General features: G+C 59.3%; 1 protein-coding gene across 1 annotated transcript; it reads left to right on the forward strand.

Moving 5' to 3' along the window:
- The first annotated feature begins 1,043 nt into the window (after positions 1–1,043).
- On the forward strand, positions 1,044–19,695 carry LOC142414710 (maestro heat-like repeat-containing protein family member 2B). Its single transcript, XM_075512201.1, has 35 exons — positions 1,044–1,054; positions 1,405–1,509; positions 1,819–1,957; positions 3,281–3,353; positions 3,443–3,582; positions 4,269–4,394; positions 4,950–5,115; positions 5,520–5,618; positions 6,170–6,321; positions 6,715–6,858; positions 7,415–7,507; positions 7,895–7,964; positions 8,076–8,189; positions 8,689–8,762; positions 9,233–9,352; positions 10,366–10,473; positions 10,669–10,828; positions 11,226–11,266; positions 11,557–11,698; positions 12,362–12,414; positions 12,795–12,902; positions 13,124–13,243; positions 13,432–13,554; positions 14,265–14,426; positions 14,658–14,780; positions 14,837–14,890; positions 15,091–15,158; positions 15,520–15,655; positions 15,757–15,852; positions 16,486–16,596; positions 16,651–16,774; positions 17,723–17,832; positions 18,271–18,423; positions 18,643–18,837; positions 19,648–19,695. Exons 1-35 carry the CDS (start codon positions 1,044–1,046, stop codon positions 19,693–19,695), a joined length of 3,861 nt encoding a protein of 1,286 aa, XP_075368316.1.
- Positions 19,696–20,121: the final 426 nt, after the last annotated feature.

The following is a 20,121-nucleotide window of genomic DNA, read 5'->3' on the forward strand; positions in this document are numbered from 1 at the left end:
GGGACCGCGGCCACAGGATTGGGGCTGTGCTGGCCTGGGGCCCCTGGGGGCGCTGTGCCGCTGTGGGCTAGTCCTCACCTCCTGGCCAGTGTCACAGGCTTCCCTCCAGCCCCCTACCTGGCCCAGAGCTTGCTCCTCTCCCAGGGGTGGGGCAGGAGGGGGCTGCTTGGGGGAAGCGAGGTGTCAGAGTTACACTTGTGTTTGCTCAGAGGAGCCCATGCTCTGTAAATAGCCTGTCTTCAGCAGCTGTTGTGGTTGCTGCTGTTGTTGTTACTGCTGTCAGGAGAGCTAATAAAACAGGCTAGCAGGCAGAGCTCAGCCCCTTCGAGCTGTTGCTTACTGGAGCCTTCCCACTCCACAGTTCTGTCTCTTCCCCTGGGCTGGCCTGACATGAGAAACCTCCCCCAAAGACATTTACCTCCAGGGACTCCACTCTGCAGGGACCTCTCTCCCCGTGTCTCTGGCTTCTCGGTCCTTTGCTTTCTTGCAGGAGATGCAGCTGAACCAATGTGCCTGGTCCGTGCGAGCAGCAAGTCAGGGGGGAAATGGGAGTTACCGGCAGGGCTGAGAAGCTCTGTGGGGTTGGGAGGAGGCTCAGACCATTTAAGGGCAGTGCAAAGCCGGATGTGCAGGGAGCCAGGACTCACATGTGCCTGGGAGCGACCCCTTGAAGCGGTAGGGCAGGACGGGGTCCCTCCGAGCCCTCCTCATACAAATGCCTGCCATTGGAGCACGTCCAGCTCAGTCTGGCGCACTCAGCTCCCAGGACTGCCGGAGCCCTCGGCACTGTGGGTGCCCAGGGAAACCCCTGGCCCCGCCACCTCGGCCCTTGCTGGTGTCCCCTCCACAGCAGGACCCCCTCTCAGTGTGGTGTTCAACCCAGAAAGGGGCTCGACTCCCTCTTACAGCTCCCTCCTCACCTCTACCAAGGAACATGACTGTGCAAGGCGGGAACACGAGTTGTGTTTGAGCAAACTTTGCAGAGTCTTCAGTTTGTATCAGACACATGGTGGGACCCCTGGGACAGGGGGCCAGAGGCTCACATGGGCTTGCAGTGAGGCCGGCATGCACAGCAGCCCGAGGAACAAAACCACATCTCTGCTGGTGGGCTCCCTGTGTGGAGCTGCCCCTGCTGCATGCAGCTGTGCCCAGGCTCGCCGGGGCTGGGGAGCAGCCCCAGTGGGGCCTGTGTTAACAGGCAGGGGTCCGATGGGCCAGCCAGACCCCTCTGCTACACTCCGTCCCTCTGCTCAGCCCCGTGCCATTGCTGACCCTTTAAGATCCCCCTGACATTCCCCACTTGTCCCCCAGTGCCCCCCTTCCTCCCTCTGCCCACACCCCTGTAAACTCCTGTGCCACCTCGGTTCCCCCCACCCATCCCCCAGTGCCCCCTACTCCCTCCAGTGTCCCCCTTTTCCCCTGCTACCCCTGCACTGTGTCCCTCGGCAAGCGCCGTGGGGGTCCCAGGGTGGTGGGACACTGGGGGCCAAAGCCTGCTGTGGTGGTACAGTCAGGGTGGTCCTGGGCTGTTCCCTGCGCCAGCCCTAGCTGGTGTGGGAGGTGGTCATGCCGTGGTGGCATGGTGACAAGGGGATCCCCATGGGCAGCAGGAGGGCACGGCAAGGCCCCAGGACCCCATGGAGTCCCCATGGAGCAGGACTCCTGCTCTGGGGTCTGTCCCGGCATGACTTCATTATCCCCAGGTACAGGCAGCTGCCCAGCATTTCCCAGGATCAGCAGCACCAGGAAGCTCAAAAAATGTGGTGCCTGCAAAAACTTGAGAACAGCTTAATTCTGGGCACTTTTGCCTCTTTTTAGGCCTGTTGAGTCCCAGGACCGGTCCATTGTCCAGCAGCTGTTGAGAGATGGCTCAGGACCATGTCAGGACCAGAGGCGGTGCTTCTGGATCCTGTGGTGGCGATGGGCAAAGGGACAGGTTGTCAGATCCCAGGAGTGGGTACGTGTGTGGAGTGTCAGGGTCACCCCAGCTTGGTTTTTCCCAGCAAAGCCCCAGCTGGTGCTAGCCCTGTTCTGCAGCCCCAGTATCTAGGTTCAAGGAGCTGGGCATTTCTGTGGATGCTGCACCCTGCCGGGCCCTAGTGCTGGCTACCAGCTGCCCTGCATCAGGGCAGCCAATCTGAGAAGACCAGCTTTGCTTTGTGTCCGCTAGAAACAGAGAATTTCTTTACAGACCATTTTTTCTCCTTCACATATTCCCTTTAAATGGTCTCTTCAACTCTTCCCAGTATGCATGTAGCTTTTGAAGTTTACAGCTTTATAACAAACAGACCTGAAGAAGTCCTTGTCTCCAAAGGCTTTTCTGCTGTTCATCTACATTCGTTGTTCATGTAATTAATAAGACAGTAAACAACTGTACCTAATGTCTGCTAACATGCACATGACCTGGGTTAACCCCACAGCCAAGGCCTAAGACTCACCACAGGGTGAAAGTGTGAGAGAAACCAGGGAGAGACAACTCAGAGGGAAAAGGCCAGGTCAGTCCCCTTGAGACCACATTGCCTTGGGTCCCTGGAAGGGGATGTGGATCAGGGACTGTCGGGAGAAAGTAATTGCTAAAACTGTTTGAGGACCACGAGTCCATTCAAGTGATGGAGAATGGGGAAATCCTACATTTCTGGGCCTGTGGGGGTCCCCGGGGTGCTGCTGTGTCTGGTCCCTGCCCACGGAGTGTCCCCAGCACATTAGCAGCCATGAGGCACCATGAGCCACCATGAGCCATGAGGCAGCAGTGAGGCACCATGCCCCACAGGCACATCACAATGGCTGGGCTCTATATCTTCCCCCTGGGGCTGGTGCTGCCCCAGTTTCTCATGGCGTTCGCAAGAGGGGGAACCGGAGAGAGCAGTGTGGCCATCCGGGGGATCCTGCTGCCTTGAGGAGGATGAGAGCACTCAGAGGTGAGGGGCTGGCAGGAGGTTGGGGGCTGATGCCTGCTGGAGGCAGTGCCCATCCCAGCCAGGTGCTGGGGACTGCGTCCTCATCAACTCTCATCCTGCTGCCAGGCACCTCTGAGAGGGCTCTAGCTCCATCCTCTCCCTGCCCTCTGTGGGGTAGCTGGAGACTGCTCAGAGACAACCTGTCACAGATGGCTCTTGTCGGGGCTGCCCAGCCACAGCCCTCACAGCCTCTCCTCGCAGGGCCCCATCTTCATCCCCTGCCCAGCTTGGGGCCCCTGCGCTGGACTTGCTCCAGCGCATTGCTGCCAATCTGGCACTGGGGAGCCCAGAATGGGCCCAGTCCCCCAGTGTGGTCTTCCCAGTGCCACAGTGAGGGGAAGACTCCCTCCCCTCATGCACTGACTGCCCTCTTGCCAGTACAGCCCAGCATGGGCTGTTAGTGCTGGGAGAGGCTGGGAAGATCTTCACCCCTCCCTGTTTCGAAGCCCTGCAGCCGGCAAAACCGTTTCTTTCTGTTCTTCCAGCTCTCTGCCCGTGTCTGCGTTCCCAGTCCAGACCTGCGCATCCTGAGGATGAAGGCAGGGCAAAGGGGACTGTCCCTGCAGCAGTCACTACCTTGGCAGTCGTTGGGACTTCTCTGCTAAAGCAGCTGCAAGACCATGAGGTGAGGCGGGGGGGGTGAAGGCTCCCCTCCATGCCCCTGGTTTCCCCGGGTGCCGTGGCAGAGGGGGATCTTGCCTGATGGCACCTCTGCCCTCCTGCAGGCACCTCATCCTCAAGTGCTGCTCAAGCTGGACTAATGCCACTGCTCCCTCCCTCCTTTCCCCGGGAGCTCACAGCACTCTCCTGGACAAGGCAAAGCCTCTGGCATAAACCCCAGCATCTCTCCAGTGCCTCTGCCCAAGTGCCCAAGGCCTCTTCCTTAGCTTTGGTTTGGGAACTGTCCCAGCGCCAGGACTCCTGCCTGTGTGAGGAGTGACACTGTGCCTCAAGTTGCAGGATGCTCGTGGTTTCCCCTCCTGAGGGCATGGTCTCATTCCCATGCCTTCCACTTCCTCGCCTGGCACTCTCCCTCTGACTCCCACCATCCCGCATCTTCAGAATGACTTTCTAGGCTCCTGCACAGCCTTTTATCCTGGTGGAGTCGATCTCCCTGTCTGGCTCTCTGCTAGTGTCAGAGGTGCCGTGGAAGATCTTGCCATTCCCCATGGCTGTCCTGACCAATGCCTGGAGCTCATACCTCATGCCCAAGGCACACAGATGATTTGGGGGGCCTCAGGTCTCTCTCGTGGCTCCCTGGGAACGAGCGCAAAGCAAGTCCCATCACTCCCCTTTGTGGTCTGTCCCCAGGGTGACCGAGTGGAGACATACCGAAAGCTGGAGAGCATCTTGCAGGGAGACAATGGCTGTTTGCAGAAGAGCGGTGTTGTGAACCGCCTGATAGCAGAGGCATCCAGTGACATGCGAACAGCCCAGGTGAGCTTGTTCTCTTTCAAGGCCACCAAAGCAGCCTGCCTATGCCCCTGTTTTTTGGGGAATACAGCGCAGTGCAGAGATGTTCCTCGGTTATTCAGACCCAGCAGAGGTCCTAAGGGAGAAGCTCTAGGGACTCCTCATTACAGAGAATTTGAAGAGGGGATGCAGAGAGCTGTGCAGAGAGGCAGACTGGGGGTTGTTTCTAACTGAGTGAGAGCTGGATTCAAGCTCAAGGTTATTACTCCTGCCTTGAGGAAGAGCCGTGGGAACCCACCAGCTCCACAGAGAGGCCCCAGGGGGATCTCAAGTCTGTGACAGTTGTTCCCACTGTCTCCGCAGAGAGGAAGAGGAGGCAGCAGCACAGGGCTGCGCCAGGGAAAAGCGTCCCTCATCTCACTGGGGAGCTGCTCACCTACCCCAGGGTACAAGAGGCAGCAGACACCCAGCCTGAGCACAACTGCCCTGAGGGGTCTTGCAGGGGAGACAGGGTCATTCAGCCTGTCCGAGTGCCTCAGCCTTTTTCCCGGGAGTGTTTAACCTGTGGCGCTTTTTCAGGGTGTGACAGATGATGTGAAGACGGCTGCTAGTGATGTCCTGGTGGCTTTGGCCTGCTCCCACTTCCACGTCGTCATGTCCGAGCTCCAGAGCCACTTGAAGGTCATGGGGAAGGTCCCTGATGAGGTTGTGCTCCTCACCTTGGCCAAAATGGCCTGCAGCTATGGTACGGCACTCTCAGACTCCTGGTTTGGGTAGGGGTCTGTGATAATGGGGAGAAGGGAAGAAGAACTCTTTCCTAAATGCTCTGTGTTGAACGGGAGGGCTATGAAGTTGCTGTGCCTCCTTGCTCCATGCCAGGGCCGGCCGGCAGCTCTGCCTTACCAACCCAATCCCAGTTCCCGGAGGGTAGGAACTGCTGGAGAGAAACCCGCAGGGTCTCTGCCCCCCACTGTCCTCCCCCATTTCCCCAAAGGGCTTCCCTGTGTCCCCCTTGGGGAAGGCAGCCCTCCCCACACCCTCTGGCATGTCCTGCATGGCCTAGCAGCCCCAGCCTTGCCAGGGATCGACCCCAGTCTCCCGTGTCTCTCACTGACCCTCTCTGTCCCTCTGTCCCTGCCTTCTCTGCAGCCCTGCAGTGCATTCCCTTTGTGGGAATGACACTGCTTGCCCTGCGCACCATGCTGAGTCAGGTGGGGAGTGGCCGGATCCTGCGCGCCGTCTGCAGTGGTGAGTGTCGGCTCCTTGTCCCAGGGGCAGGGGATGGGGTGGTCTTTGATGCCTCCATGTGATCTCAGAGGGAATCTGGTGGGTGTCAGCCTGCAGCAAGGTCAGGCCTTGGCAATCCCAAACTGCTGTGAGTGTGCAGAAGGAGCGGGGGAAGCCTGGGAGGTTTCTGTGGGCAGGACATGGCAGTGCTGTGTGGAGGAACTCCCGGGTCCCTTCCCATGGCTTCTGTTCCCCTGCTTTCCTCTGGGGTTTAAAGTCCCTGCACTGAAAGGGCGAGTATGTGGGAAGGGAAGGGCAGGGGCTGCAGTGGAAAATGCTGGAGGGGAACAGGCCATTGAGGAGGAAAAGGTGCGATGGGGAGGAGGAGAGAAACAGCGGGGTGTTTGAGTCCAGATACCTCAAGAGCACAGCTTGTCCTCGGATCCAGATCTGGTCCTGGGCTGAGCCCTGCCGAGCCTGGGACTGTCCTTAAAGCAGGCTTGGGCAAGGGTGCCCAGAACCTTCCTTGCTGCAGACACTCACATGCTCCTTTTTCCTTTCTCCTGGTGCAGTTCTGGAGCAATGGTCAAAAGGGGTCAATACATACTTCTGCAACCGGGAGCAATGCCCCTTGCCTCACAACAGGGAAGCGCAGCTCTGTGAAGACATTTACCCGGTCTTCCGTTACGTGGTGGTAAATTGGCTGGACTGCGAGCAGGAAGAGGTGAGAAGTGCTGCTTTCCACGCCTGGGGCTGCAGCAGGGATGTCCATGTCAGCGGGTCTGTCTGTGCCTGGTGGGGTGTGAGCAGAGGCGGGGCAGGGAAGGGAAGTGGTCTGGGTGAGAAAGCACCCCAAGTCGGGAGTCTGCCAGCAACCATGCGTGGGGCTGGGGGCTCCCTGGAGGGAAGCAGCCAAGTCCTGGGGCCTTTCTGCAGGGAGGGCTGGGGTACCAGCGTAGGGAAATGCTCTCTGTCCTCTGGAGTGAGCCCTTCTTCTGCAGGGCAGAAGGGAGTGGGAAACCCGTCCCAGTGGGAAGGGCAGACTGGTGTCCAGGGGATGCTGAGCACCAGGCAGACCTTCAGCCCCTCAAGCAGAGCCTCTCCCTTCCCTCTCCAGAACAAGCAGGCTGTCCTTGGGGCAGTGGCTGCCATGATAGGGGTCCTTCTGCATGAGGAGCAGCACCGAGAGCATGCCTGGGAGCAGCTATTCTGGCTCCTGCACCAATATCAGGAGGTCCGAGACACCTCCCGGGTCACCAAGGTGAGGCGTTGCGCAGGGCCTGGAATGGCTGCTGGGGTGGGTCTGTGTGAGTGCCACAAGAGGCACTGGGGAACTGTGGGGTGCCAGAAGGAGCTGGGAAGCCCTTAGAGAAGGAACAGGGAGGGCAGAGGAGGCCTGAAGCTCCCTGGGCTCTTCAGGCAAGAAAAGAGCAATGTCGGGGGGGGCAGGAGGGAGCCAAGTGTCCCTGAGGCTCATCTTCTCAGGAAGGGAGTCCCTCCCTGGGGCTCTGTGTGCAGGAAGAGCTTTGCCCTAGTGCCCAGGGCCATGTCCAATTCCGTCCAGTGAGGGACGAGGTCTGGTGAGTGGGAAGTGCCAGGAAACTGAATTGTCAACACCGGGCTCTGTTCAGAGGAAAGAGACCCTCACGATGCTGCTCTGAGGGGAGGGCAAATGAGAAGCCCCATGCAGGAGGGCTTGGGGTTTTCCCTGGGAGCTGGTGTTAGGGACTCCCCTTATCCCAGATGTGCTGGGTTTCTCCCTTTCCAAGTGGCTTTCAGTGGCTTTAGCCTCCTCTTCCTCCCCCATTCTCTTATAGAGCCTCAGCTATGTGCTGGAGACGCTGGAGGGAGTTCAGACCCCAATCCCACTGGGCACGGCTCTTGCCATCAGTACCACTGTGCACCGCCAGGTAAGGGGAGCCCACGCCCTGACGCTGGCCTGGGGCCTGCACAACTAATTGCCATGGAGGGGAAAGACCTGCCAGCTGGCATGGAGGGGAAAGGCAATGGCAGGGCAGGGCAGGGCAGGGCAGCGCGTCCCTCTGCCAGGACCTTCCTGCAGGCCAGGAGCATGCCAGGATTTGTGAGCCAGGTGCCACGTAGGTGCCTTAAGGCTGCAGGAGGCCTGATCCTGGCTGTTTGGAACAGGTCCAAGGGGGCAGCCCGGTTCCCACAGCAATTTCCCTCTCAGCCAAGTCGCAGGAGGACTCTGGGAGAGGAGGGCAGAGAGCACCGTTTCTTTTCATTCCCCCTCAACACTGATGTGAATTTCTTTAAAATGGACCTTCTTCCTACAGCTCTCTGATGTGACTAAAGAGCCTGGCCCGGCCCATAAGGCAGTGCTGTCCTACTGCATTGTGCTGCAGGGTAAGGAGAGGAGACTGGGCAATGCCCTGCTGTCCCGTGGCAGCTCTCTCACAGTCCTAGGCACTTGGAGGCAGCTGTCTGCTAATGCAGAACATGGTTTCTTCCCTGCAGCGCGAATGTGCCCCGAGGAGACAGTCGCGTTTCTGCACTCCCAGCTGAGCGGTGGGAGACAGGCTGGCTGTGTGGCAGCCCTGGGCCTGCTGGGAGCGCTGGCCCACTCTGACGGTCAGTGCCATGGACCAGGGACACAAGGCAGGGGTTGGGGCGGCTGGGCTGAGAGCAGCAATGGGCTGAAAGTGGTACACCTGCACCCAAAAGGTGCAGTTGTGGGTCCCACACCTTTGCAAAGGTGCAAAGAGTGGGTCCCCCAGCTGAGCTGATGCCCCATGACAGGGCTAGAGGTCTCCCCCAGCAGTTAGAAATGGCGGCACACCAGGAATGATGTTCTCAGCTCAGTAACATAGGTGGGCTGACGGGCAAGTGGGAGGGCTGGCGTGCACAGCAGCTGCTTGTACCCATGCCCTTTCTCTTGTTCTCTGTGTTACTATAGCTTTCAGTCCCTATAAAATAGGTGTGCCTCTAGACACGGAGTCACTCTGGGTACGCTGCTGCCTCCTGTGAAATCAGAGTCAGGCCCCGCTTTTCTGTCCTGCTGGCTGGTGTATGAACGCGCTGGTGTATGAACGTGCTCTGTCTCAACACACACTCTCTGTATCTCTTCCAGCACCTGCAACAAGAGAGAAGCTGCCCCAGGTGGTGGAGGCTGTGCGATCAGTGTGCAATGACCCCAGTGCCCAGGTGAGCTGGCTTGGGAATGGATGGTGCTGCCAGGGGAGGCAGAGAAACCCTTTCCCTTGGGGCAGAGCCTGGCAAGGCCATAGCAGGAAGCAGCATTTTGGGGTCTGACCTAGATGACCATTCCATTTCCCCACTTCCTCATGCTCCCCAGAGAGCTGATGGTGAGAGGGTGACACTGCTGCTGGTGTGGGTAGGGCTGGGGTGCCTGGGGAAGCACCAGCATGTTGCCCAGGTGGTGGGTGACAGCTCTTCCCCAGGGAGAGCTGGCAGAGCAGAGTGGGGAGGTGGCTGTACTCTGCAGGGCAAAGACACATCCAGCCTAGTGCTAAAGCCCATCCCTGAACCCAGGAGCAAAAGCTTCTGCCATGCCCTCATCATCTCTCCGCAAGCCACAAAGGCTGCCCCCAAGAAAAGGCAGCTTCCCTTTGGGTTTTGACCAGGAGGGTGGTAACCAAACTCTCCCCTGGCAGGTGCGGAGGGCAGTTCTGGAGTTCATCAGGGAGCTGCTCAGCTCCGGCTCCCAGAGCTGCTGGGCATGGGATGTGGTGGGGCACATCTTCAACGAGTTCAGCCGGACCTCAGGCAGACTGGTAAGGGCAGAGTGGGACACCTGGGACTTCAACCAGTGCCTGAATTGTGCTGAGAGCTCCTGCAGGCATCCTTGAACATGGAGAGCTCCTCACTGCAGGGCCATCAGCACTGGCACTGCCATTGGAGCAGCCTCCAAATGGCTGTTCCTCCTCGTGAGTGTCTGTGCGGATGTCAGTGGATGATGTGGGTTTGCACCTGGGCGTGCCACCCGGGACTGCAGGGCTGCCTGCACACCCCACGGGCTGAGCTGTGTCCACAGGCGCCTTCAGCAAAGCCACCTTGTCAAGGGAGTGGCCTTGTAGGGACGGGACATCTTCCATCCTTAAATGCTGATGAACAATCAGCAAAGCACAGCCAGTGCAGACAGGTGGGCCTGGCTAGAGGAGCTTTCTGTGGTGCTTTCATGCTCTGGCCCTGCCCATCCGGTAACGGTCTGGGGACCCGTGTCCCTTCTGGCAAGGGGACAGGCCATTTGGCAGTCCTTTCGGTGGGTATTTCCAGCTGGGTACCCAGGAGATGAAGGGTGGGGATGGCTGAGCTTCCTGCTGACTTGCCGAGGATCTTCCGTCTGGTGGGAGCTTCCCTCCAGCCAGGGCATCCGCGTGCATTGCTTTGCTCCGGGGCTCGGAGGGCTCTGCTTTGGGAGCAGGGTAAAGGAAAGAGCTTCTGGGTTCTCCTCCACATCCGTTGGGGTGGGCGTGCTGCTGCCGGGGCTGGTACCTAGCACAGCCCTGCTAAAGGGCACGTTCCTCACCTCTGCTTTGGTGGCACAACAGTAGCATTTGGGCCCTGGGGTACTTTGCAGACAAGCAGTGTCCCTCTCTGCTCCCAGGCTTCCTAGTCCTTCCCAGGGTCCGGGAACCGGTCCCCAGGCTGGGTCCAGCTGTCCTTGGCCTCCTTCAGGAGGTCACTGCTCCTGGGAGGTTGGCACAGCAGCACTGGTGGGGCCGTGCCTGAGCCTAGTCAGTCGGGAGCTGAGAGTAACAGGGGTTTTGCCAACTCTGTCTTACAGGTGGCAGGAGGCCTTTTTGCCTGGGAAACCGCAGAGGAAGGAGCTCTTCGAGCCCTGTGCATGGACATCCTGGGCTCACTGGATGTCTCTCTGAGAGGGATGACCAAAGTAAGTTGCCCTCTGCCCTGCTGCTGTGGCTGCTTCTTGCCTTCAGGGCATTTTTTGTTGCACTTCCTTATGCCCTGAACCTCTCCCCTCACGTGTGCTGAAGCACACAAGGTTCAGGGAAATGCAGACCATCCTTTTCGTCTTCGAGCTGAGTGGAAATGCCAATGTGGCAAATTGCCTGGTTCTTCTCTACAGCTCCTGTGGCCAAGGCTGCTGCAGTACGTGGTGCCAGCCCAGTACAGCGGCATGCTGATCCCGCTCTCCCGCTGCCTCCGAGCCCTGGCTGAGAGACAGGAGAGAGCAGAGTGCGAAGAAGAAGAGGAGGAGCCTGATGCTGTAGACTCCCAGGAGCAAGGTAGGAGCCCTGGTGAGTGCTGCTGGGTTCAGCAGGGGGCCATGCCAGTCTGTGTCCACATGCCCCACCAGCCCTGAGCAGGAGCCCGGGAGAAGCAAAGGGCAGAGCCAGGCTCTGCTGCTGGGCACGAGGGACTCTTCCCTGCATTGCCCCTTGCCTGGCATAGAGGCCTGGCTCTCCTGCTCGCAGTGCTCTCCTGGTGAGCCAAGGCTCATCCCTGGCCATGCTGGAGCTGCCTTCATCTCATGCTGGGCAGCCCTCGGGAGCTCCCCCTGGGCCAGTGCTGTGGCAGCGCAGCTGCTCTCAGCTCTCAGCCCTCTGTGGGGGCAACGGAGGTGCAAGCGGCAGGGCACAGTGGGGGCTCATTGGCTCACCCAGCCTTTCTTCCTCCCCGCAGCTTGGCTGCCGACTCCCCAGGCGCTGCTGGCTCGACTGCTGGTGAGTAGCAGGGCTCTGAGGAAAGAGCTTTTCTGGCCAGGGGTGGTGGGAGAGCCTGGGGCAGACACGCTTTTGAGGCCAGTGCCGGGAGCCCCTGAGGAGGAGGCAGTGTGCCCAAGCCTGCCTGGGGCTGTCTGGGATCCCACTCCTTTCTCAGGGCTGGCAGCACCCTGGGTGAAGCCACTGGATGCCCGCTGCCAGCTGGAGTGGTGCCGAGCTCTCAAGCTCCCTCCTGAGAGAGGCTGCAGCTCTGGCAGCAGGAGCAACCCTTCTCTCCTGCCCTCGCCTAGGTGCTGGCAGCAGCTCCTCACAAGAGCAGCGAACGTGCAGTCGCAGCCTTGCAGCTGCTGCAGTCCCTCCACAGCAGGATCCACAGAGCCTTAGGGGCGGCATGGGCGACCGAGATCCCCCTCCTGCTGCAATACCTGGAAGGTAAAGTGTGGGTGGGGAGGGAGAGGCTGGGGGGACTGAGGAGGGGCAGGGAAATGCAGCTTTACAGCGTGACGGGGGGAATTTTCCCCAGTTCCCCAGCACTTGCTCTGCTGCCTTTCCCTTTCCAGGGAGCCAGCACTGAGGCTGGGGGCAGCCATCCCCCAGCGTCAATTTTGCCCAGGGGATGGATGGGGCCGTTGATGTCCCCTAGGAGGGTGGGTCTAGGTGGCCATCCATGTCCTGGCTGGAATGGTGTTTGTGGCAGGGACAAGACTGGTGCTCCTGAAGGGGATGCAGCCTGTGGCTTTGGCGAGCCGAGTCCCCAGGCCAGGCCAGGTTTGCAGCAGCCACCCTTGGCAATAGCCTGGGAGAAGGGCTGCAAACAGGCAGAAAGTGGTGGGTCATTCAGGAGAAAATGGGTGTTGCTGGTGCGTGCTGGCACTCAGTGGTCGGAGTTGTTCTGGGAGCTGCAGTCAAGCAGTGGGGATCAGTTGTGGTCAGTGCGTCCTTCCCCAGCTTGAATCCAGTGGCTCTGACAAATGCCCCTGGGATCTCTCCTGTGTCTTTGGACTCACAAGGGCTTTGGCGTAGGTGCTTCTAGGAGGTCCTCTTTGGCGTGAGCTTAAATAGCAGCGAGGGCTTTTGCTTCCTCTTGCTTTCTAGGAAAAACCGAGAGCTCCCTGCACTCTGCAGAGTGGGGGCACCGTCTGCTTAAGGTACAGCATCCTTGGGGGAGCAGACAAAGTTGTAGGAGGAAGCTCAGGGCACCTCCCAAGCACCATGCACCTCCACCCACAGTAGGTGCCTGCCCGCTCAGAGGAGCTGCTGTCTGCACATGTGCCACGGCTGATGGCTAATGCCCTCTAAACACTGTGGCACACGCCTTAGCACTCGTCCTCCTCTACGACTGGCGTGCCGGGGGGGTCTCGCCTGACGTATTAGAAGAGAAAGGCTGGTGAAAAGAGGGTCGGGTGGGGCGGGGGAAGAGACTGCCATTCCCAGCAGCTCTCCCCCAGCAGTGTCCTGGGACACGCAAGTGTGGAAAGCGTCCTGGCCAAGGCAGGGGAACACTCACTTCCTCTCCTGTTCCCCACAGTTCCTTCGAGCGTCGCTGGAGCCCATCGAGGACAAGGCCTGGACCGTGGGCCTGAGCAAGGAGCTGAGCCTGCAGCTGGGCAGCTCTGCCCCTGGCTCCTGGGAGAAGGTGTGTGCCCTGCCCCGTGCCAGGGCTGGGGCTGGTGCCAGTGCTTCCCTTTCCTTTGCCCCAAAAGGCGCTTCCCCCCGGGCTGCTCCAGCAGCTGGCTACAGCCTGGTGCCATGGCTGGCCTTGCCTGCTCCCGGGGGCGGTCGGGTCCCTCTGGGGCCAGCCCTCTCCTGATAGGTCAGGCCATGACCGCATCTTGGGCTCGGCCTCTTCTCTTTCAGCTTTTCCTGTACAAGGCTCTTGGGACAGCACTGGCAGCTTGTCAGGACCTCAGACATATCCAAGGGCAGGTGCTGAGGTTCCTCCAGGAGACAATCCCTGTGGAGCTGTCTGAGGCCCAGGTGAAGTGACACTCATGTCCTGAGCATTCCCTGCCTGTTCCCGGGGGAGAGGGAGGGCTGCTCCAGACCTCCTTGATTTCCCCATTGCTGCTATTTCCCCCTTGCTGCAACGTCCTGCCTGGCCGTTGTCACCGGCCACAGCTGAGTGCCTGGGCTGGAGCTGACTCCCCGTTTCTCTGTGGTTGCAGGGAATGATTTCTGTTGTGTCCCACGCTGCTGAGAGCCACTTCCACCTGGTCTTGGACACAGTGACCATGTTCACCGCCACTTTCACCAGAGACTGGTTTTATCAGAATTCCATGGTCTGGAAGGTAAAGGAGCCAGGGTTTCACTGTTTGGCTTTCCAATGTTGGCCTTATTTCCACTTCTACACCTGCAGCAGCCAAACCATGGCAGCTGTGTTTAGATAAGCCCTCTTGTAAGAGCTGCCCAAGACCTGTGTTTCAGAGGGGATGTGCCGGCATTGGGGCCCCTGAGGTGTCACTGGAAAGGATGGAGTTTGACACCTCGTAGATCAAAGCTGAGGGCCGGGAGCAGGAGCCTGGTGAGGTATCGCTGGCTCTGCTCCCCACCTGGGAGCCATGGGGAAGCCTTTCTGGGCAGGGCAGGGCCCTGCAGAGAGAGTAGTGCAGCCTGGCCTGGGGTGGTGAGCAGACTGGGCTTATCTGCACCACTGACCCATGCAGGCTGCATGTCTCTGAGCAGGACCATGACAGGCTATTTCAGATACCTTGCCACAGAAGGAATCCAGGCAGCTCCCCAACCCCTCAAATCAATGGTAAAACCACCAGCAGTGTGTGCGATGCTGGCTGCACCCTCCTCCCCATCCCCATGCAAGAACCCATGCTGCGGGATGGGAACAGCTCCCGGCCCCAGAGCTCGTAGCTCAAGGACCGGCTTGGGGAGCTGCTGGGAGGTGCCCAGGTGAAGGAGGAGCTGGTGAGGGTGCAGGGCGGTGGCCTGCCGCAGGAGCTCACAGGATTCCTGGGGCTGATGTCTTGAGGCATCTCTGTTGACACAGGTACAGCAGCGGCAGAACATGGAGAGAGCCCAGGCCAGTTGCGCTGCTCTCATGCGCACATACAGCGGCATCGCGCTGCACGCCCCCAAGGAGCAGCTGCTCACCCACGTGGATAAAGAAATCATGGGCAACATCCTGCGTCTCTCCAGAGCCAAACAGAGGGTAGGACCATGGGGTGCGCAGGGGCAGGGGGGATTGCTGGGTGCCCTCGCTCCAGCCCCTCGGGGCTGGGGTGTACCGAGATGGACAGTCTCTTTCTAAAGATCCCCCAAGGAAGGGTTTGTCCTCAATGTCCAGATCCAAACCCCCCATGGGTTTCCCCTGCCCATGCTCCTCTTCCACTTCTCAGCCCTTCAAAGAGTTCAAGGGGTGCTTTGCTCTCCTTGGCCTCAGGACTTGCAGCTCAAACTCGCCTTGGTGCAGAGCGTCACTGAGGTCAGCAGTGCCATCCAGGCTGTGGGTGACTGCGGCAGCTTTGAGCTCTCCTTGAAGCATGAGGCGACGCAGACCCTGCTGGTGAGTGCCCGTAGCTGGGGGGGATTTGGGCTGCGCCATGAGGCTGCTTTCCCCAGAGGCACGATGGTCTCTCGGCTTCATGCAAGCTCCTGGAGCTGTGTCCTGAGCTGGTAGGGCCCTTGGGTGCTGGTGCTGGGTGGCTGTGGCTGGGGAGCAGGGTCCATCCTTCGGTGCCTTTGGGGATCTGTGGGGGTGATGCGGCTGTGTCTGTCGAAGCCTGTCAGCGGAGCTTGTCCCCGGAGGAGGCGGGAGGGCTGTCCCATGCCCCTGCCCACTGCCAATTCTGTGCTTGCCTCTCTGGGACTTGCAGGACTGGATAAAGAGGGAGCCCTGGGACTCCCTGGTGTATGGAGTGTTTCAGGCCCTGGAGGAGCTGAGGTGAGGTCTGTTCCCTGGGCTCTGGGGACTCCCAGTGTGCCCCAGCCCAGCTGGCTGGGGCAGCCCCAGTGACCTTGAGCATGGGGCCGGGAGCTGCTGGGGCTGTGGAGTGGGACAGTATTCCCCATTTTGGGTGTCTCCCGAAGGAAGGGAGACCCAGGGTCTCCTGAAGCTGGGGGTGAGGGTTTGCCTGCTGCCTAGGAGGAGGCAGGAATTGCTGGAGCTGAAGGCAGTGCTTGCTGGCATGGGCTGGGGATGTTGGATTTGGGGCCCTCGATTAGGAGGAACCCAGCTGTGGTTTGAGCCATGCTGGAGAGGGCTAGTACATCCCCTTTCTGTTTTCCCTTTTTCCTCTGGCCAGCAAGCTGAGACCACCTCTGAGCAGGGAGGAAAATCACAACCTGATGGCAGTGTGCTGCCAGAGTGTCTTGTCCTATCCTTCCAAGGAGCAGATGAACAAAGGAAGGAAGACAGTGAGGGCAGCTGTGAACATGCAGGTACCCACTGGCCAGTGCCTGCCCACCTCTGGGTCAGGATCCCACCTCAGCGTGCCCTGGCAGCATCACGCAGAACCTCAGCTCTCCTTTCCTGCTTTCAGCTTCTGCACAGGAGAGGCATGGACGATCTGGGCCATCTCATGGAAACTCTTATGGAGGCAGAGGCGACCTCTGCCTGCTTGGACGATGTGATCCATGTGAGTAGCCATGGGGCTACAGGGACAGTGTCACAGGGGCAGAGAATCGAGGCCTTAGAGGGTGATAGGAGGTGGATACCTTTCCTACGGGAAAGTGGGGCTTTGGCTCCTTGCTCTGAGGCTGCGTGTCTGGCCGGGGCCAGGGGCCGAGCTGGGGGACAGGAGCACCTGGCCACTGTGGCCTCAGGACAGGCAGAGAAGTGGGCCCTGCCAGAGAGAAAGCCAAGAGCCAGCCCTGAGCTGGGCGAGAGCAGCCTGGGGGAAGGCTGAAGCGGGGAGATGCAGGCAGGGAAGCAACACCTAGCTCAGGGCAGAGGCAGCTGGAGAGAGCGAGGTGGTGGAGGCAGCAGTGCCAGTGCTCGGTGGGGCTGGGGACTGTGCCGGGAAAGGGCCAGAGAAGGAGGGAGATGGAGAGGGATCTTGGGGAGAGAAAGATGCCTGTTGCAAGAGAGATGCACTCTGCCTCAGGTCCTGAAGGGCTGGCTCACCTCACCCAAAGAATGGGAGCGGGAGAGAGCTCTGCGGGTTTGCGCCCATGTGCTGGGAGTTTGCAAGGAGCAATTTGAGCTCATGGTGAGTAGGGACCCCCCATGTGCCCCGGTGCCCCCTCCCCACCATTCACGGCCCTGGCAGGGAGCCCTACCTGGCCAGGTGCTGAGTTTCGGGGCTCATGGGATTATGGGGCAGCCCTTCTGCCTGCCCCTCTTCCTGGTTGCTGCACAGGGAGCAGGATGGGCAGCTGAGGTGAGCAGGTGGTGGGGCTGCCGGCGACCCTTTTCCTGCTGCTCTCCCCTGCAGAGAGGATGTCCTTGCAAGCAGTTCGGCTCCCTGGTGGGACTGCTGGGGACTCTAACCAGTGACTGCCTGGCCATGTCCTGCCAGAGGGCATGGGTCTGCCTTGGCTACCTTCTCCAAATGCAAGGTGAGGAGAGCGGGTGCTTCCCAGCCTTGCTCAGCCTGATCCTCCCTCCCTTCCTGGCTTGGCACCACTGGGATCCTGCAGGGCCAGGCCCTGTCCCCGGGAGGAAAGGGGGAGGCAACGGGCTCGGCTGGTTTTGTGCCCCCACCCTGTTAGCCCTCTGCCTCCCCGGCCATCTCAGGAAGGATCCCTGGGAGAGGGTTGCTAAGTCCCACCTCCTTGGGGCATGTGTGATGTCGGGTGGTCAGGGCCATCCCCCACTGCTGTCTGAGAGCAGGATGTTGTCACCAGCACTGGGGATTGTCCCCCTCCATGTCTGTCCCTGTCCACATTCCGGGAGAGACAGAGGGTGGTCAGACAACTTGCTCGGATGAGGTCCCTGATGTTTCAGAGGGTGCCTTCCCCCTCGCTCCCTGCCTTGAGCCTGGAGAGACAGGCAGCTACCCAGGCAGCATCTCCAAACTCATCCCTGCCAGCGAAGAAATCTCCTGCCGAGCACAAGAGGAAGCCAATTTGCTGCCCAGAGCAAACTGGGCAGGGAGGAAGGATCTGAGCTGGAGGCCCGGAGCGTGCTGCGGAGGATTGTGTTTGAACCCTTTCCTCGTCAGGCAGCAGGGTCTGCCTGTGCTGAGGAAGTCACAGGGAGGTTTCCCACCTCCCAGAGACGATGGTGGTCTGTGCAGGAAGAGGGAACACAGCTGCTGGGAGCAGAGGCCAGTGGCTGCTCAAACCCTGAAGTCCCAGCAAACAGTTCAAGGAGGAAGAGGGCTCTTTCCAGGCTGGGATTTGTCAGCCATTTATTGGGCTCGGGAAATCCTGCTGCACCAAGTTCAGGAGGGCCCTAGTTTTCCCTGTGGCCTTCACTGCCACCACTTGGGTTCTCCTTTATCTGGGGCCAGAGGCTGGGTTTCTGTAGACGTGACTCCTCTTTTCTCCTGGCATTTGTTCCAGCCAAGACCATGAAGGTGATGCCTCAGGCAGATGAGATCAGGCGCCTGTGTGAGGAGCTGAACAGCCCAGACACTGAGACTGTGGTGGAGACCTGTGCCACAATAGCAAAGGTAACTGGCCCCAAAACAGTGGGGTGGGGGCCCAGCTCCTGGACCCCTGCACGTCTCCCTGCTTCCCTCCAGAGTCTTTTGCTCTTTCCAGAGTGAGCTGTCCAGGACAGTGTTGTTAGCAAGTAGCAGGATGCTTTGAGACAAGACTGTCTTTTAGGCATGCTGGAGCAGATACTGTATGTGTGTGTGTGTATGAGTGCTCTTGTCAGAATACAAATCTGGTATATAAGCAAACAACATGGCGGGAGACACTTCCAAATCAGTTAGCCGCATCAGATGTAAACAGCACTGTAGGTGCTGCAGGAGGCACAGCAGGAGGATCAAGTGATTGCCCCCTCCATGACTGCCAAAATAACAGTCCTGTCAAGTTTCCTTTCCTTTCTGAATTGCTGAAGCAGAGCTGTGATGCGGTCTCTCCTGTTCCTGACTTCTCTCCAGGCTGTTTGCAAATGCATCCCTCCAGCACAGGCTATGGACTTTCTGACTGCTGTCCTGGACAGCTTCCTGCATGTCAGACCCACGTGTGTGAAGGCAGTGTGGAAGTGGGTGTTCGTCTTCCTGGAGGAATGCAGTAAGGAAATACACCAGGAGGTAAGGAAGAACTTTTTTTCCATTTGACTTCATCTTTTCTCCTGTTGGTTGTTGCACTACAGCCTGTGCAGTTGACATGGGCTCAAGAAACACTGCCTGTGTGCCGAGCTGAGGGGCTACTGATGGTCTGAGTTGTGCATTAGCACCTGCTGCTGGTGTCTGCTCCAGCTGGTGACAAGGATATGGGCATTTCTTGTCCAAAGTCTCCCGTTGGTCCAGGTCCTTCCCATGAGTGAGGCAGTTATCACTGGGAGGCACCAACCTTGCTGTTCCTCCCCTTGCTTTGGCGTCACTGTCAGTCCTCCCTGCCCTGGGACCCACTTCACCCTGCTCTTGGGCACGCTAGGTTTTCCACAGGTTGGATACTTGTTCATTGCTGTCATTGCTTTCCCCAACTGTGGTGTTACCCAGACTGTGAGGTGCCCTTCCTTTAGTGACCAGTTGCTGCCAGTTTGTAGCCTGGGAGCTTCTGGCCTCGTGCTGGGCCTGCCCTTTCAAGGCTCCTGTTCTCCTCCTCCACTCATGCTCTGCTGCGCTTCACTTGGGCTCTAGGGCCACCAGCAGCTCAGTCAGCCCAGGCTAACCCTCCAGTGTGGCCATCCGCTGCTGACAGAGGTCATACACAGTGATGGCAACCACGGGTGGCAGCCCACAGGATCACGCCCAGCTGAGCTAAAGCTCACCCAGCCGATAGGCAGCTGCTGTTACAGCCAGGGCAGGGGGTCCCTGTGCCGTCCCTGCAAAGCCCATGGCCGCTCCAGGCAGCGGGACCGCTGCATCCGTGGGCTTGTGGGGTCACCCCTTGCTGCTTCCCCAGGCGCAGAGCAGGTTGTGTCTGCACCATGGGCCAGAGGTAGGCAGCTGTGGGAGAATCTGGGATCTTCCACAGGATGAGGCACCAATCTGCCTATTTGTCCTTATTGTGGCCACAGTTCCTAGCTGTGAAAGGCTCAAACAAACACCCCTTCCTTTGGGAGAAGGTCCTCTGCGCTGGGAAGGGGTTGGCACTTTGGGAAAGGAGGGTAGAGGCAAGGAAAAGTGTCCCTGGAGAACTGGGTTCCTCTGGAAGGAGTCACATGCCCTTGCACTGGCCCTGCAAGGCATCTTCAGGGTTTGGTTGCTAAAGAGTGCCTTTGGTTTTGCTCTTGCATCGCTACAGACACATGGGGAGAGTTACTCAGGTACTGGGTGTGAAACGTGTCCGTGTCCTCTGTGTGCACACAGGGCATGCAGCTGCTCATACGGCTGGGCCCAGGCACATGCAGTGACTGAGGCTGTGCGTGTGAGTGCGCGCACACATGCGTGTGTGCGCGCGCACACATGTACGCGCAACTGCCAAGAGCGTGCTCAGCTCCGGACATGAGCCAGGGTCAGGCAGGGTGGAAAGGGTGAGGTTTCTAGCTAGATCTAGACTCTGTGTCAAGGGAGCAGGCATTGCTCATCTGTTGAATGGCTGTGTCTGGGCCCCGCAGGAGGGGGTAAAGGAGGCACTGAGCCCCTCTTTCTCCACTTCTTCCATTCAGGTGCCAAAAATCCTGAACACTCTTTGCACCTACATGCAGCAGAGCACTCACAGGCCCTTCTCTCTCCATGCGGTGTTTCTCCTCAACCACTTTCACCAGGAGCCCATGATCAGCAGTCTCCTCCAGAAAGGTCTGCCCATGAGCAGGTACATGCACTACCCACTTCCCCCACTGT

Source organism: Mycteria americana, chromosome 9 (genome assembly GCF_035582795.1).
Source record: "Mycteria americana isolate JAX WOST 10 ecotype Jacksonville Zoo and Gardens chromosome 9, USCA_MyAme_1.0, whole genome shotgun sequence".
NCBI classification, from domain to species: Eukaryota; Metazoa; Chordata; class Aves; order Ciconiiformes; family Ciconiidae; genus Mycteria; species Mycteria americana.

Bases quoted from the DNA above. Each gene is read 5' to 3' on its own strand.
- LOC142414710 (XM_075512201.1), top strand. The intron at 10,829-11,225 runs GTAGGAGCCCTG...TCCTCCCCGCAG, and splicing joins TGTAGACTCCCAGGAGCAAG to CTTGGCTGCCGACTCCCCAG. The intron at 11,267-11,556 runs GTGAGTAGCAGG...GCCCTCGCCTAG, and splicing joins CGCTGCTGGCTCGACTGCTG to GTGCTGGCAGCAGCTCCTCA.